At 42.6% G+C, this 14,142-nt stretch overlaps 1 protein-coding gene across 2 annotated transcripts in view; it reads left to right on the forward strand.

Moving 5' to 3' along the window:
* The first annotated feature begins 2,809 nt into the window (after nt 1–2,809).
* WDR90 (WD repeat domain 90) overlaps nt 2,810–14,142 on the forward strand; it is a 76,321-nt gene continuing 64,988 nt past the window's right edge. For both annotated transcript variants that reach the window (XM_032231295.1, XM_032231296.1), the window contains exons 1-7: nt 2,810–2,886; nt 5,491–5,582; nt 6,601–6,777; nt 8,521–8,659; nt 9,593–9,763; nt 10,275–10,398; nt 11,517–11,584. In XM_032231295.1, the coding sequence (XP_032087186.1) occupies nt 2,877–2,886; nt 5,491–5,582; nt 6,601–6,777; nt 8,521–8,659; nt 9,593–9,763; nt 10,275–10,398; nt 11,517–11,584 (781 nt within the window). In that variant the 5' untranslated portion in view covers nt 2,810–2,876. The remainder of the gene's footprint in view (nt 2,887–5,490; nt 5,583–6,600; nt 6,778–8,520; nt 8,660–9,592; nt 9,764–10,274; nt 10,399–11,516; nt 11,585–14,142) is intronic.

Consider the following 14,142-nt stretch of genomic DNA (forward strand, 5'->3'; position numbering starts at 1 on the left):
CGCCGGATTTGGCATTGGTTACTAGTCGGGCCCCACCCAGGGGCCTAGGACGTCGTAACGTATTTTCTTAATATGCGTGCAGATCCAAGCAGTGCGGCTTTTTGCATTTGACTGATGGTGATTTTGTCAATTTTTAACTGTTTTAAATGTAATTCCAGTGCTTTTGGAATAGCACCCAGTGTGCCAATTACCACTGGAATTACCACTGCTGGTTTGTGCCATAGTCGTTGAATTTCGATTTTTAAGTCCTGGTATCTTGCGATTTTTTCATGTTCCTTCTCGGCGACCCTGCTATCACCTGGTATTGCGATGTCTATGATTGTGACCTTATTTTTCTCAACCAGTGTGATGTCTGGTGTATTATGCGCCAGTATTTTGTCGGTTTGTATACGGAAATCCCACAAGATCTTGACCATCTGATTTTCGGTGACTTTTTCAGGCTGATGTTCCCACCAGTTTGTTGCTGTTTTAATATTATAATTTTTGCACAAATTCCAATGGATCATTTGTGCTACTGAATTGTGCCGCAATTTATAATCAGTCTGCGCGATTTTTTTACAGCAGCTGAGTATGTGATCAACAGTTTCATCAGCTTCTTTGCAAAGTCTGCATTTGGCATCATCAGAGGATTTTTCAATTTTGGCCTTAATGGCATTTGTGCGGATAGCTTGTTCTTGCGCAGCCAGGATTAGTGACTCTGTTTCTTTCTTTAATGTACCTGTTTTTAACCATAACCAAGTTTGTTCACTGTCCACTTTATCTTTTATTTTTTCCAGAAATTGACCATGCAGTGCTTTGTTCTGCCAACTCTCCATTCTTGATTTTATCACATCTTTTCTGTATTCTTGTTTTGTCTGTTGGGCCTTCAGTAGATTTTTGTTCTTTACTTCGATTAATAGATGTTCTTGACTTTCTTTTAAATAATCAGCCAGTGCATGTTTTTCTTCTTCAACTGTTTGCTTCACTTGTAATAATCCTCTGCCACCTGATTTTCGGGGCAGATATAGTCTATCAGTATCACCACGTGGATGTAAACTGTAATAATAATAATAATAATAATAATAGTAATAATAATAATAATAATAATTATTATTATTATTATTATTATTATTATTATTATGATGTGGTTAATCTTTGGTGAGATTCACAGCTTTTGGGGCTGTTTGGTAGCTCAACAGCTCGAGTCCTAACCAAGGACCTAGGAACTGTTAAGGTAACATCAGAGGATATAAATTGTTCCAAGTAGGGTGGTTTTTTGTAGAATCAGAATGTTCAAGTCTGACAAATTTAAAATTTCCAAATAGCGAGGTAGCCCTTTGGGTATTGCTGCAAGGGCTCCAATTACAAGTGGGACACCACCACCACCACCACCACCACCACCACCACATCATCATCATCATCATCATCATCATCATCATCATCATTTGTTCAAGGCAACAGGAGGGAGGCGTGTGAATTTTGAGCAGAAACTGGAAAGTCAATAAAATGACTTATAATTCTCCATGGGTTTTTTTGCTTTCTTTCCTTCTTTCCGTTGCACAAAGCACATACTCGCCTTCAGGAAAAGCTCTTCTCACTATAAAAAGCAGGGTGAGTAACCCTTGGATAACAGTGCAAATCGGAATGTTGTAGTTCCTCCTGCAGCATAAAATACAGGCCTGTTAAGTGTTCACTCTGTGTGTGTGTGTGAAAAAAGTGACTTATGACCATTTTTCACAGATATGACCTTTGCAGCAACCCCACGATCACTTGATCAACCTTCAGACCCTTGGCAATTGACTCATACTTATGACCATTGCTGTGTCCCAACAAGGGCATGCAATATCTCCTTTTGTGACCTTCTGACAAAGTCAATGGGGAAGCCAGATGGACTTCACAATCAAGAGGGGGCAGGGGAGTCAATGCTTAGGTCAGAAAAACCAAAAGTACATATATAGACTAGGTGAAACTAGGCTTAATACCAGTCACTGTGCCAGGGATCTTGGAGTCTTAGTGGACAAACAGCTAAATAGGAGCCAGCAGTGTGCAGCGGCAGCCAAAAAAGCCAACGCAATCCCAAATTGCATTAACAGAGGGATTCAATCAAGATCAAGGGAGGTGCTAATATCACTCTATAAAGCCCTAGTAAGATCACATCTAAATCTGCATCCAGTTTGGGTCACTATAAAAAAGATGCTGAGACTCTAGAAAAAGGTCAGAGAAGAGCAACCAGGAGGATTAGGGGACTAGAGACTAAAACACATGAGAACGGCTGTAGGAACTGGGCCTGGCTAGTCTAGTGAAGAGAAGGACCAGGGGAGACAGCATAGTGGTCTTCCAATATTTGAGGGGCTGCCACAGAGAGGAGGGGATCAAGCTGTTTTCCACGCTGGTGCGCTTATGCACATCCCTTGTTTCCGTTGCAAGCGGTTTATATGCTTATGCCACATTTTTTTAAAAAAAAGGAATGCACGATTTAGATAAACAGACTTTTGGTTTTGTGGCAAAAATGCAGAAAAGAAAAAAAAAGCGAGCAGAGGCGCTGCCAACAAACTACGTCCCCATAGAGCAAGGGTGTCTAATCTTGGCAGCTTTAAGACTTGTGGAGGTGAAGTCCACAAGGTTTAAAGTTGCCAAGATTAGACAATCCCCTACCATAGAGATAGGAATGTAGAGAGCCGCTCCCTCTTCTCCGAGAGCGCGATTCTATTGATCGGAAACAGGAAATGGAGGATTCTCGTGTCCGCTCTAGGCTCAGCTCTATGATCCTGAGCGGCCTCTCTAGCCCTGGGAGAGTACGCCCTCCCTTTGGTGAGGCGACTCTATGGTTTGTGGGTAGCTAGGCGGGCAGTTCGAGGGCAGCGGCGGGAAGCCTGAGCGAGACGAGCCGGGCAACCATGGCTAAAGGTGAGCCGGGGAGGTCCGGGGCCTTAAGAGCAAGGAGAGCGCCTTCCGTAGTATTTGCAGCTCTTTCCTCCCCGCAAAAAGTTGGTTTTTGTTGCATTTAAATAAACACGACAGGCAGAAGTTCGTCAGGTGTAGCTCTCATCCGTCCCTGCGGGTCAAAAACGGGCGCCGTCGTAAAGCGGAGCATTAAAAAGGCCCGGGAGCCCAGAGTCGGGGGTGGGTCAGAGACAGGCAGAAGTCCGTCAGGTCGAGCCTCCTTGCCTCCCCTCTATATGGGCTTCACTGGGGTGGGGGGGTCAGGCTGCAGCCCGTGGGGTTGTGTGGCTCAGGGGTCCTGCGTGGAAAGGGAAAGGAAATGAGGCATGGGAGCGACAGGCAGAAGTCCACTAGGTGCAGCCTTCCTTTCGTCTTTGCCAAGGGAGCGCTTCATGGGTTGGATGTCTGCCTGCTGGCTGCATAGCTGGCTCCGTTGGCTTAGATGGAGAAGCTGCAAAATCCAACAATTCTTTTCTTACTGTGGGGGCAATATCATCATCATCATCATCATCATCATCTTCTTCTTCTTCTTCTTCTTCATCTTCTTCTTCTTCTTCTTCTTCTTCTTCTTCTTCTTCTTCATCTTCTTCTTCTTCTTCTTCTTCTTCTTCTCCTCCTCCTCCTCCTCCTCTTCTTCTTCTTCTTCTTCCTCCTCCTCCACCTCCTGCTCTTCCTCCTTCTCCTCCTCTTCTTCTGTCTGTCTGTCTGTCTGTCTGTCTGTCTGTCTGTCTGTCTGTCTATCTATCTATCTATCTATCTATCTATCTATCTATCTATCTATCTATCTATCTATCTATCTATCATTTTTTCTCTATATAAAAAAGGATGTATGTATGTCTATCTGTTCCAGCATAACTCTGGAATGCCTCGAGCAATTTCAAGCAAACTTGGTACAAAGATGACTTACTTTTTGGAGAAAAATATTGTTGGTGTAAGGCACCCCTAACACCTCTGCGTGTGTCTGTATGTGTGTGTTTCAGCATAACTCTGGAATGCTTGGGCCACTGAAATGAAAAGGGATGAATTATATCAATAGTATCAAATCACAGTACTTTTCACAGTGAAAGTGTGCATTTTGGTTTTAAGTTTGTGTGTGTGTGTGTGTGTGTGTGTGTGTCTGATAACCAGGCAATGCTGGCTTATCAGCCAGTATAACAATATAATATGTGAAATATAACAGCATAGTTAGATGGGTTAATACAACCTTTGCCTGTTGGAGTTGATCAGATTGATCAACTGAATAACAGCTAAAAATCCATCAGGTGCAGCTGTCCTCCAACTCTCTAGGAGGCTAATTGTTGAACTGCACAGCTTTGGGGGAGTGTAACTGAAGGGGTGGTGGTGGTGAGGAAATGCTATGTAAGAGGCAGAAGTTCACCAGGTGCAGCTTTTCAATCCTGAAGGTAAACACTGATTGGAGGTCTGCAGTGTTTGCTGCATGATAGAAGAACTATAGAAAGAAGAATGGTACAGCAATTGGTAGCTAAAGAGTAAATGTGTGTGTGTGTGTGTGTGTGTGTATGTATGTATATATATGTATGTATGTGTATGTATATGTATGTGTGTGTGTGTATGTATCTATAGCTATATATCTGCATGCATATCTATGTATGTGTCTGTATATATTTCTATGTATATGTGCATATACGTGTTTGTATGTATATATATTTCTGTGTAAATGCAAATCTGTCTGTCTGTCTGTCCATCCCTTAGGTGAGACATTTGTTAAGTGAGTTTTGCCCCACTTTCTTGTCATAGTTGTTAAGTGAATCTGCTTTTAAGTGAATCTGGTTCCCCCACTGACTTTTCTTGTGAGAAGGTTGCAAAAGGAGATCCCATGTCCTTGGGACACAGAAATAGTCAAAAACCAATTGCCAAGCATCTGAATTTTGATCACATGATTAAAGGGATGCTGCAGAGGTCATAACTGTGAAAAGTGGTCATAAGTCTTTTTTTTCAGTTCTGTTGTAACTTGGAACGGTCACTAAATGAAGTGTTGTAAGTCGAGGACTATTTCTCTCTGTGTGTGTATTTGTATGTATATCCATATATTTCTGTATACTGAATATGCACATATCTCTCTATGTGTGGATGGATGGATGGGTGGGTGGGTGGATTGATAGATATAGATAGATAGATAGATGATAAGAGATAGCGCTGATAGAGACAGACAGACAGATATAGATAAAGAAGATAGATAATAAGAGATAGAGCTGATAGATAGATAGATAGATAGGTAGATAGATATGATTGATATATATAGAGATGATAGAAAAATGAGACAGACAGACAGATAGATAGATAGAAATAGAGTTAGATAGAGGTAGATATAGTATCTGTGTGTATGTATGCTTTTATATGCTTTTTATATTGTGTTTTGTCCACTGTTTTGAGTTCTGCTTAAGTATTGCAATTTGCCTTCAAGTTTCTTCCAGTCATATTTTTAAAATCTCTAGACTGGAAGCCTACTTAGAATGAATGAGTAACTTTAGCATTGGGAATACTAATTGGAGGCTCACTGCTCTTTTATTCCAATCCTCCTCTATCTCTCTCCCCCCCCCCCCTCAGTGTGGCAGCATCCTTACTTGAACATCTTCAAACATTTTAAAGTAGAAGAATGGAAAAGATCTACCAAGGATGGGGATGTGACAACCTTTATGGTAAGGCCAAATCCTCTGACATTTATCTCAGCTTTAATATAAATGGCATCCGCTCAGTTTCCTGTGGGATTCTGCAGTTCGCTTACTTCCGACTCTAGAGGGCGGTGCTTATCTCTGTTTGAAAGCCAAAGAGCCAGCGCTGTCCGAAGACGTCTCTGTGATCATAAGGCCAGCATGGCTCAACGCCGAAAGCGCACGGAACGCTGTTTCCTTCCCACCAAAGGTGGTTCCTATTTTTCTACTTGCATTTTTCCTGTAAAAAGGTTTTTATTTTCTATTTTTTCATTTTCATACACTCACATATATACTGTGCATAGCCGGAGCCATACAACATTAAACAATAATCGCAGCAATTCCTCTTGTCAACAATACCCCCCAAAATAGAAACCCAATATACCTCTTCCACTCTCCGTACACCTCTTTCTTCCACCCCCCCTCCAACTTTCTATCTTCCCTCCATCATCCCCCTCTACCCTACTTCCCCTCCCGCTCTACCACTCCTCTCTCCCGATCCACTCCCTCCCTTCCTTCTCACCCTCCCTCCCATCCTCTCTCCCGCCCTCTCTACCCATCTTTCTTCTATCCCACTCCTCCCCTTGGTGTATTTCCACTATATGTCAATGTACTTAACTTATCCTATTTTTACAGAGAAATTAAAGAAAAACAGTATACATGTGAAGTCGCATTACATTGAAATCTAACACATCGTATCTAACCTAGTATATATCCCTCCCTCCCCCCACCCTCCCCCCCAACACCCCACCTCCCTCCCCCCCACCCGACTTCCCAGAGCCCGTACACGGTCTACTTGCATTTTTTATGTGCTTTCGAACTGCTAGGTTGGCAGAAGCAGGGACAAGTAACGGGAGCTCACTCTGTTATGCGGCGCTCGGGATTCGAAGCGATAGGACTAAAACTCACCGTCTCCTAGTTTCTAGCCTGATTCTTTGACCACTACTCAAAACTAGCTTTCCTATGTGAAACCAAATTTGAAAGTCTGCTTGTTTTCTTCATTCAGGACAAGACTTTGAAAGGGACAGTATATCGCATTAGTGGTGCTGTTCCAGCCAGCAACTACCTCCAGCTTCCCAAAACTAGCACCCAGTCCTTGGGTCTCACTGGTTGCTATATCTACATCCTCTTCAAACCTGCACCAGGGAAATATTTTGTGGTGCATCTGGATGTTGCCACTGAGGTGAGTTTGTGAGTTTATTCCTGGTTCCATGTTACAATAATAACCTAAATTAAAATGCTCTTGAAAGCATGGCAGTGATACGTGCATAATACAACATTTATTCACTATTCATTACCATTGTTCTTCCCTACCTTGCAGGGAAGCTGTCCTTCCAAAGATGATTGCAAATTGAAACAAAAACACAATTTTTTAAAAAGACAAATAATATTTTTAGGATCCTTCCCACCCGGGTGGATAAAAGTCAATGATTTTTTTTCTTAAAAAAAATCAGATTTGTTTTTATTTTTATCAAATTTATTTTAATAAAATGCTTTTGGAGTAAAAATCTATCTAAAGACAGTTCTATTTAAGATACATCAATAATTTAGTTTATTCAGCATGAAATGGAGCTTAGTTAGGTAGCAAGAGGCTGTATATTCTGCAATATTGGGACTGTCAGTGAGTCAACAGTGGGTCAGAGGAGGAGCCGCTGCGGGACAGAGATGACAGCTGCTCTTTAAAAATTATGATTTAAATTGAGTTGATTTAAATCAAGCCTTTTTACTAGTGATTTCAATCATGATTTCAATCGTGATTTAAATTGATTTGATTTAAATCAAGTCCACCCTGCTTCCCATAGGCCAATAAACCTGGAGTGAGAGAAGAATGAACATGGCTAAGAAGCCTGGATATTTATAACTTTTTTTGTTGATTAGTTCTTGACTTTTAGGAATTCTGATACAATTTGTTTGTTTGATGTTTTATACCTAGTGGCAGATTTGTTTTCCTAAACACTGCAGCTGTTACTTTTCTTGAGTGTTACTTTTGAATTACTCTGTCTAAGATGTAATAGAAGTGCTGGGTTCATCTACGCTAGCTCAAAATCAGGAAGAATTTGGTAACACCTTCTCAGACTAGACTAATAGATTTTATTAATTTAAAACTTTTATACAGCTGTCAATCTTATTAACAAACTCTGGGCAGCTCTCAACCCAAAATTAAAACAACAATAGATTTATTTATTTGTAAAAAGTAATGAAACATTTTTAAAATTTATTTATTTATTTTAGTAACATCGGTTAATCTGAGGAAATGCGACCAGACTCCTTATTTTTCCTGACTCGTTTGTAGATTGTATTTTAATCTCTGTGCTTGTGCATTTAAGAAGTGGTTTGAAGTAGCAAGGGAAAGATTATAGCAATAGCAATAGCAGTTAGACTTATATACCGCTTCATAGGACTTTCAGCCCTCTCTAAGCGGTTTACAGTCAGCATATCGCCCCCACAATCTGGGTCCTCATTTCACCCACCTCTGAAGGATGGAAGGCTGAGTCAACCTTGAGCCGGTGAGATTTGAATCTCCGAACTGCAGATAGCAGTCAGCTGAAGTGGCCTGCAGTACTGCACTCTAACCACTGCACCACTTCGGCTCTTTCTTACTATTCTACATTCTCCATGAAACTACAAAGTGGTTTGCTTGGGATCCTGGCCCTGTATTGGGTTTAGCTTTAGATACAGAGACATGTACAGTACATAGGTCTGGCAGAAACAGAATAAGTTATGCAAGTGGAAAACTCCTCAAAATTGAAAGCAGCGTAGGAGTGGATTCATTTCCTGGCTAAAATCACACAATCTATATAAGTAACAATATTCAGCTTTGGTTATCTTTTGTGAGCTGTTTATCAGCTCCAAAACATTTGTTGCTCCCCGAATGATAATCCTGTCTATAAACTGGCTTTCTTTCTTTTTTTCCCTTCATGTTTAGGACAGCCAAGTTGTCCGTATTTCATTTTCTAACCTCTTTAAAGAATTCAAGTCCACAGCCACATGGTTGCAGTTCCCATATATTTGTGGGGCAGCCTGTGGGTCAGTCTACGAAACTACAGCCAAGACTTCTAAACGAGGTAAAATGCAAAGAAAGTGTAATCAAGATTTCTGGGATATTTTTTCCCCACTCAGCATCCAGCAAGCCTTTGATTTTATCCACAGGGCATTAGAAACTTGGATCCAACGTTCCTGAGAAGTGAGTTGATTGTTTTGAGAGACTTGTGAATTTTTCTAACAATTCAACTCTGAGGAAGATAGATTAGCCAATGATCCATTAATGCCGTATTTTGGCAATTAAAATAATGCCTTTGAGTCGTCCTGCTCATCAAGTTAACAATCATTCTTGTACTCTGAATATTTTAACATTGTAGAATTTGTAGGGTTGGGAAGGATGGATATGCCAGTGCATCCTATCTTAAGTGCAGCCAGATTAGGAAACGATATTTTCAGGAACAGAAGCTAAATGTGGATGCCTTTTCTAAGGTTACTTGGTGGTTTCTATTTGAGGTGAGAATTAAATTAGGAATTTCTGGTCTTCATGTCCATATTTGATTCTTTTTTTTATTCCTATAATGGTGCAAGATTCTGTCACACTCATTTTGAAGAAGTAGGTCTGGGCATTGAGGGCATTATTGGATTCACACTTCTTCTTTACCATGGAATCATAGCTAGGGAAAACTTTGTCCTGATTTGACTAGTATGCAAGCAGGATTTGGCAACAATTATCAACGCCCTTGGCACTGTCCATTTGACCATGCCAATATGCTCTATTTTCTATTGTCTTTGAAGACTACCTGGAAATTTCAGTTGGTACAGAACTATGGCCACCCAGACCCAGCCACTTGGCAGGGCAACCATTTAACCCAGTGGAGAGTAGCAGTAGCCATACTTTTACTTCCTTGTCTAAAAACATGTTTGGACATCAGAGCTCAGGTATTCCAAATTTCAAATTTTTGTGAGCATGTCAAATGTCTGTAGAAATTCAGAACTGGCATTGATTGTCCCTTCAGATCTGGTGGGCCTCGCCCCCAGCAATGTGCGATGGACTTGCTTGATCCTGGATCTGCGCCACATCCTTGGCCTCTACCTGAACAGAACCTACAGTCACCTGAAAAGCATCAAGCTGTGCTCCAACCTGTTGGTGAAAAACCTCTTCACTAGCGATTTGCTCTTTGACCCAGGTGAGAGTCTCTCTCTCTCTTTTTTTTAAGATAAGTTTTTATTAAATACACATTAAAAGCATTGGACACAGCGCTCTTCCCGGTTTTGTCATTTCCATACATATTTTGACATAACCACAAATACAATTCATTCTTTTCGTACACTGCTACTTTGATCTTGTCCTCATTTGTCTATTTGTCTAAATATAGTCCGATTTCAGTTCTACTAATCTTCATAGGGTTCCAAATAGCATCCAAAAATAAATCAGAGCCCAAGGCAAAGTATTGCTCAAAGATCCAATTTATTAAGACAGCCATGTTGGCACATCTGGGAAAACCCGAATCTGAAAGCTTCCTGGTTTTCCCCACCTAACTGAAAGTTCAAGATCTTGCCCCCACACCCACAAGTTCATCCCATGGCCCAATCTCCTGGCATCATGATATCAAAACAGGCTTTTCAATATTTGGACATAATTTCAATGAAGAACAATCACACCTGTCTCATCCTTCTTTTTTTTCTTTCTCCTTCTAGCCTTGATCTCTTCTGAGGCTCACCATTCCAAGATGGCATTGCATGGTTTCTCTCCCATGCCTCGGGAAATGGCATTTCCTGTGCCCAAAGGAGAACTATGGCACGATCTCTATGATTTCATTCGGTAGGTTTGCCTAAATTTCTTTTTCTTAGGCCTCTAATTTCTCTGCCTTAGTATTTTAGGGGTACTTTCTGCTTTGCGTAATATTGCCCAATTTGAAAGAGAGATGCATGAGGGATATTGTAATTTGGAGGGGGTAGGGGATTGTCAGAGTAGAAATTCCACAACAGAGGTGTTCCTAATGAAAACTCCTGCTCCTGCACAGGTACAGTATATGTGGTACCTTGCTCAATAGCAGTAACTGTGAGAGGGATCTTGGAGTCCTGGTGAACAACCATTTAAATATGAGTTAGCTGTGTGCAGCAGCTGCCAAAAAAGCCAACACAATTCTAGGCTGCATCAACAGAGGGATAGAATTAAGACCACGTGAAGTGTTAAGACCACTTTATAAGGCCTTGGTAAGGCCACACTTGGAATACTGCATTCAGTTTTGGTCACCATGATATAAAAAGATGTTGAGACTGTAGAAAAAGTGCAGAGAAGAGCAACAAAGATGATTAGGGGCCTGGAGGCTAAAACATATGAAGCACAGTTGCTGGAAATTGGGGATGTCTAGTTTAATGAAAAGAAGGACCAGGGGAGACAGGATAGCAGTCTTCCAATATCTCAGGGGCTGCCCAAAGAAGAGGGAGGCAAGCAATTCTCCAAAGCACCTGAGGCCAGGACAAGAAGCAATGGGTGGAAACTAATCAAGAAGAGAAGCAACTTAGAATTAAGGAGAAATTGCCCGACAGTGAGAACAATTAATCAGTGGAGCAACTTGCCCCCAAAGTTGTGAATGTCCAACATTGGAAGTTTTAAAGAGATGTTTGATAATCATTTGTCTGAAGTGGTGTAGGGTTTCCTTCCTAAGCAGGGGGTTGGACTTGAAGACCTCCAAGGTGCCCTCCAATTCTATTCTATTCTTTTCAAAAGAGCCCTTGAAACCCATGTACCGTATCATTCTCTGAGCCCAAAGGTTTATTGCAATTGCAAAATCAAGTTTGTTTGGTCAGATTCAATTGACCCCCATCCTTACCACGCTAGACTTTGTCTTGCTGACTGATAGTGGCTGAAACTCTGGACAAAAGAAAAAAAACAATTTGTTATGCAGCAGCCTTTCTCTTAATCTTTTTCTTCAGGTTCCCTTCTGATGGATCCAAAATGCCATATGACTCTATTCAGAAAAGCACTTTGAATTCCTATGCTGGTGAGTGAGTGAATTTAGGAGACTGAAAAACAGAAACAATGCACAGGCAGCTTTCTGAACTACCTCCCCTCTTACAGAATAAACCAAGAATATATTGAGGTATAACTCCATTTATGCAGGGATTGATTTATTAGGCTGATGAATCATTTCATGTCTACTTGTACTTATCTTCTCACTGTCAAAATAGCAATAGCAAAAGCACTTAGACTTCACCGTGCTTTTACAGCCCTCTCTAAGTGGTTTACAGAGTCAGCCTCTTGCCCCCAACAATCATGAGTCCTCATTTTACTGACCTCGGAAGGATGGAAGGCTGAGTCAACTTTGAGCCGGTCAGGATCGAACTCCTGACAGTGAGCAGAGTTAGCTTGCAATACAGTACGTCAACCACTGAACCACCATGGCTCAATTCCCAACAAATGTTTAAAAAAGATTAGATAATCATTTGTCTGAAGTGGTGTAGGGTTTCCTGCCTAGGTAGGGGGTTGGACTAGAAGACCTCCAAGGTCCCTTCCAACTCTGTTATTCTAGTCTAGTCTAAATGTCTCTGAAATCCTAGTGCAATGATTCCCAACCTTGATAACTTTAAGATGGTGGACTTCAACTCCCAGAGTTCCCCAGCTAGCTAATTCTGGAAGTTGAAGTCCACTCATCTCATAATTGTCTAGGTGTCAGGGTTCCAAGTAAGACCCCAATGAAAGAAGACTCTGGGGACTGAAGTTCCTCAAAGTTCCATTTTGTTAGAGATGTCCTATTGGCACATCTGGGAAAACCCGAATGTGAAAGTTTCCAGGTTTTCCCCACCCAAACAAAAGTCGAAGCCTCCGCCTAGCACCCACATGTCCATCACATGGCCCAATCAAAGCACCATCCCAACTGGAGGTGCCTCCCAGTCACACCCCTCCAGGTGCAGGGCAAAATGTCCTTGACTCTAGGAGACAGGAATGTTATTATGACTATATATCTCCCATACTCCATATAATCCCCCCTCCCAGTTTCCCACAGCACTAAATGTGGCAGGCCTGAAGATCTAATGCCCAAGATGGCTTCCAGGCCTGACACAGGGTTGAGAAACACTGGCCTAGTGTCTTAGATCACAGACTGAAAGCTGTTCTAGAAGAAGGAAATTGAAAACGAGCCATAATCCTAATGGTACCTTTATTGATTCAAAACATATACCTTATTTTTTGGAGTATAAGATGCACCATCCCCCACCCCCAAAAAAGAGGGTGAAAATCAGGCTGCATCATACACTGAATACAGCATTTTTGGCCTCCACAAACCCCACCTTCTTCACAAAAATGGACACGGAGGGCCTTTAGGAGGCTTCCAGAGTGCTCCTGGGGGCTGGAGAGGGCAAAAATGAGCAAAAAATGGGGCATTTTTGCTCGTTTTTACCCTCTCCAGCCCCCAGGAGCACTCTACATGCCTCCCAAAGCCTCTGCATGACCCCCCCCCCCTTTTATTTTGCAAAAAAGTCTCATTTTTGTTCATTCCCCCCCAAACCCCAGGACAAGCCTTCCAAAGCTCTGCATGCCTTTTTTGTGTGTGTGCAAAAAATGGCCCATTTTTGTGAAATGGTCATGATGGGGAGGGGCAGGTATGACGGGAGCTACAGGGCTAACCATTACCGGGGAAGGAGGGCTCGCTACGTCACAGCGATCCCTTGTTCCGGCCCTGTAAGCTCAACTCAAGAACCTGGTGGCAAGAGAAGCCAGGACCCTGGTCTCAGGTTGTTGTTGCTAAATGCCAGGTCTGTGATTCATAAAGCTCCCCTCATCCGGGACTTGATACTTGACGAAGGGGCAGACCTGGCATGTATTACTGAAACCTGGTTGGGCCATGAGGGAGGAGTCCCACTCTCAGAAATGTGCCCGGAAGGGTTCCAGGTGCTCCACCAACCATGACATCAGAGAAGGGGTGGGGGAGTGGCAATTATTATCTGAGGATCATTAGTTCCTCGCAGGATCCCTGCTCGGGAGACTGTTGGGTGTGAGTCCCTTCTCTTGAAGTTGGACCTAGGGGTTCAAGTGGGCTTGCTATTGACGTACCTACCCCCCAGCTGCGTCACAACAGCCCTGCCTGCGCTGCTGGAGTCAGTAGCCGGGCTGGCGGTTGAGTTCCCCAGACTGATAGTACTGGGGGACTTCAACCTGCCGTCCCTAGGTGAACGCTCTGATGGGGCCCAGGAGTTCATGGCTTCCATGACAACCATGGGCTTGACCCAGGTAATTCAGGGTCCGACTCATAGAGCGGGACACACGCTTGACCTAGTATTTCTCTCGGGGCAGTGGAGACGTGATCTTGAGTTAAGGGGTATATAGAGATCTCGCCCTTCTCATGGTCAGATCACAAGCCTGTTGAGGCTTGATTTTCGGAAGCTACTCCCCCACTGCAGGGAGGTGGAACCGATTAAGTGGTTCCGCCCCAGGCACCTGATGGACCCGCTGGGATTTCAGAAGGAGCTTGGGGAGATACCTGACTCTCTTGCCCACAATCTTACAGAGTCCTTGGTTGCCGCCTGGAATACAGCGGCAACTGAGGTGCTAGACCGGATTGCA

This window comes from Thamnophis elegans, chromosome 14 (assembly GCF_009769535.1).
Source record: "Thamnophis elegans isolate rThaEle1 chromosome 14, rThaEle1.pri, whole genome shotgun sequence".
Lineage (NCBI taxonomy): Eukaryota > Metazoa > Chordata > Lepidosauria > Squamata > Colubridae > Thamnophis > Thamnophis elegans.